The 2,731-nt window shown below is 36.1% G+C and overlaps 1 protein-coding gene across 2 annotated transcripts in view; it reads right to left on the reverse strand.

Moving 5' to 3' along the window:
* Positions 1-1,154: 1,154 nt before the first annotated feature.
* Positions 1,155-2,731, reverse strand: part of TXN (thioredoxin) — a 12,677-nt gene continuing 11,100 nt past the window's right edge. The window contains exons 3-4 of one of the 2 annotated variants that reach the window (XM_011954598.1): positions 1,876-1,941; positions 1,155-1,404 (exon numbers count right to left, since the gene is read on the reverse strand). In XM_011954598.1, coding sequence (XP_011809988.1) covers positions 1,342-1,404; positions 1,876-1,941 — 129 coding nt within the window. In that variant the 3' untranslated portion in view covers positions 1,155-1,341. The remainder of the gene's footprint in view (positions 1,405-1,875; positions 1,942-2,731) is intronic. The other variant, XM_011954597.1, reaches the window with a different exon arrangement.

Consider the following 2,731-nt stretch of genomic DNA (forward strand, 5'->3'; position numbering starts at 1 on the left):
CCCTGGCTCTCAGCAGGCTGGAGTCCTTTTCATCCATCAGCTCTCAGCTTACAGTCACCTCACAGAACCCAGGTCCAACCACCTGATGCAAAGCAGGTTCTCCTATTATTCTCAATTACTGCACCCAGTTTTTGGTTTTGCCTTGTAGAATATACCAGTCTATTATTCACTAGTTTGTCTCAGCTTCTAGAATGTTCGCTGTATGAGGATGAGGGTGTCTTAGTCACATCTTTATTCCAAGCCTAGCATGATGCCTGGCACATAATAGGCATTCCATTAATATTTTGAGAGATCATCTGAGTTTGGCATCCTAATTTCACATGAGGAAAGAAACTCAACTCAGGGCCCATCATTTTCCTACTTATTCAGATTGTTGCACTGAGGGCAATGTAGTAGTTAAAAGCACATATTCTGGTACCAGACTTCTTTGGTTCAAATCCCAGCTCCTCCACTGACTAGTTGTGATGTAGGGGAAATTACCACTGTCTGTTTCCTCACTGGTAAACAGGGATTACAGTATCTATATCTAATAGGATTGTTGCAAAGATTACATGAATTAATAGAAAGATGATGTCTGGCTTACGATAATTCTTCTCTTCATTATTACGTAAACTCAGAAATAGTTTCTTCAACCCCCCAACCCCTAATTGTGCTTAGAACACAAGAAACAATGTTCTTTGAATGATATAACTAATAATTTCCCACAATTTTTACCACTCAGGACAGAACCTATGTCTGGCCTATACAACTAGACTTTCTCAGATACTTCGAGGAGAATCAAGATCCTTGTGGCAAAACAAACAAACAAAACAATTCCTTCATGGGTGGACATCCATTTTGGTCATGCTGATCTTTTGGAGAGCATAGAGGATTTACCTGCTAGAACAGAGAACACTATTTTCTCTGTTAAAAGTTAACAAATAACAACATACTACTTTATTACCTGCATTACCCCTAACAAGAGATTTTTGTAGCAATACATTAAGGTAGCAATAATAATTTTTTAAATCTTAAAATCACATGAGGAAAGAAACTCAACTCAGGGCCCATCATTTTCCTACTTATTCAGATTGTTGCACTGAGACCTACAACAGTGATCAAGGCCTGTGGCCTACAAGGTTACTAAAAAGTGATTGAGAATATAGGAAAATAGATTAAATGATCATTTCACATTTATTTTGAAAGCTATTCAGACACCAGTTTTAAAAAGTGTTAGAATTAACGTTTTATTGTCACGCAGATGGCAACTGGGTTTATGTCTTCGTATTTTATATTTTTGTAAATTAAAAAAATTATAAGTTTTAAATAGCCAATGGCTGGTTATGTTTTCAGAAAACATGATTAGACTAATTCATTAATGGTGGCTTCAAGCTTTTCCTTATTGGCTCCAGAAAATTCACCCACCTGTTAAAAGAATATTGAACTGACATTAGATGTAGCATTGTAGCACTGTTTTATACACAAAATATCAGCATAGAATGAAGGAAGAATATGGGTGGAGGGAAGAAGAGGTATAATCTTATTTAAAATAAACTTCCCTGAATAACATACAGTTTATTTAAGTTATAAACAAAGAAAAAGTATCAAAGTCAAAAGGCTTAAGTACAAATTTTCTTTTACACAATACCTAACAACAACAAATGAACTGCCCAAGTCTAAGAAATGTGCTTTATGATATAAATAGGAAAGATCGATTTTCAATTAGATGTCACATTATATACTTAAGCCAATGAAGAATGACATATTTAAAAATTCTTAAAAGCAGAACTTGGCGATATGCCTCAATCTTTGAAGGGAACATCACTCCAGTGGTTTATTCACTTATACTGGGTTTCCTGTTGCCCAGTTAGAGTTTTAAAGGTCAGATGTACGTACCTTTTGTCCCTTCTTAAAAAACTGGAATGTTGGCATGCATTTGACTTCACACTCTGAAGCGACATCCTGGTAGGGAAAGTAGCAGGGGAGAGGATTAAATACAAGACTGTCAGTACTGAGCTTTGACAGAAGTAATCCAAAACCAGAATCTTCTCCCTGTCATGTACCCCACATTTCAGCATGAGGATATTTTTCAGCATATGAAAATTAATATGATGAATATAATTGCAGTACAAAAGCCAAACCGGTTATATTCACAATGAAAAAGTTTTATTAATATTTACTTCCTTTGATGGGCACATCAACAGGCAGAATGTTCAGAATGTTACTAGCATCAGATACTCCAGCAATCCAATATGCTGTTTAATCATCCAATCAAATTCTCAACTATTTTCAGTATCATACAAAGAAGCAACAAAAAACTCTGCTACAATTGGACTCAGTATTATAATCTTAACTATTCCTTAGAACTAGTACCTGTTGTTTCTTGCTCATAATTTTTCCAGTTTTATTATGAAGGCAGAGTATACAGAATGATTATATAAGGTCTAAAGTCTAAAAAAATAAAAGGCAATTGTTCAAGAACAAAATCGTAGTAATCTAAAGGAATAACCCCACACTGGGTTTACTGATTATTATTATTTTTGAGACAGGGTCTGGCTCTGTCATCCAGGCTGGATGCAATGCAGGGGCACAATCTCAACTCACTGCAACCTTCACTTCCCAGACTCAAGCCATCCTCCCTCCTCAGCTTCCCCAGTAGTCGAGACTACAGGCACATGCCACCAACCTGGCTGATTTTTGTGTGTGTGTGTGTGTGTGTGTGTGTGTGTGTGTGTGTATATATATATATATA

This window comes from Colobus angolensis, unplaced genomic scaffold (genome assembly GCF_000951035.1).
Source record: "Colobus angolensis palliatus isolate OR3802 unplaced genomic scaffold, Cang.pa_1.0 Scaffold386, whole genome shotgun sequence".
NCBI classification, from domain to species: Eukaryota; Metazoa; Chordata; class Mammalia; order Primates; family Cercopithecidae; genus Colobus; species Colobus angolensis.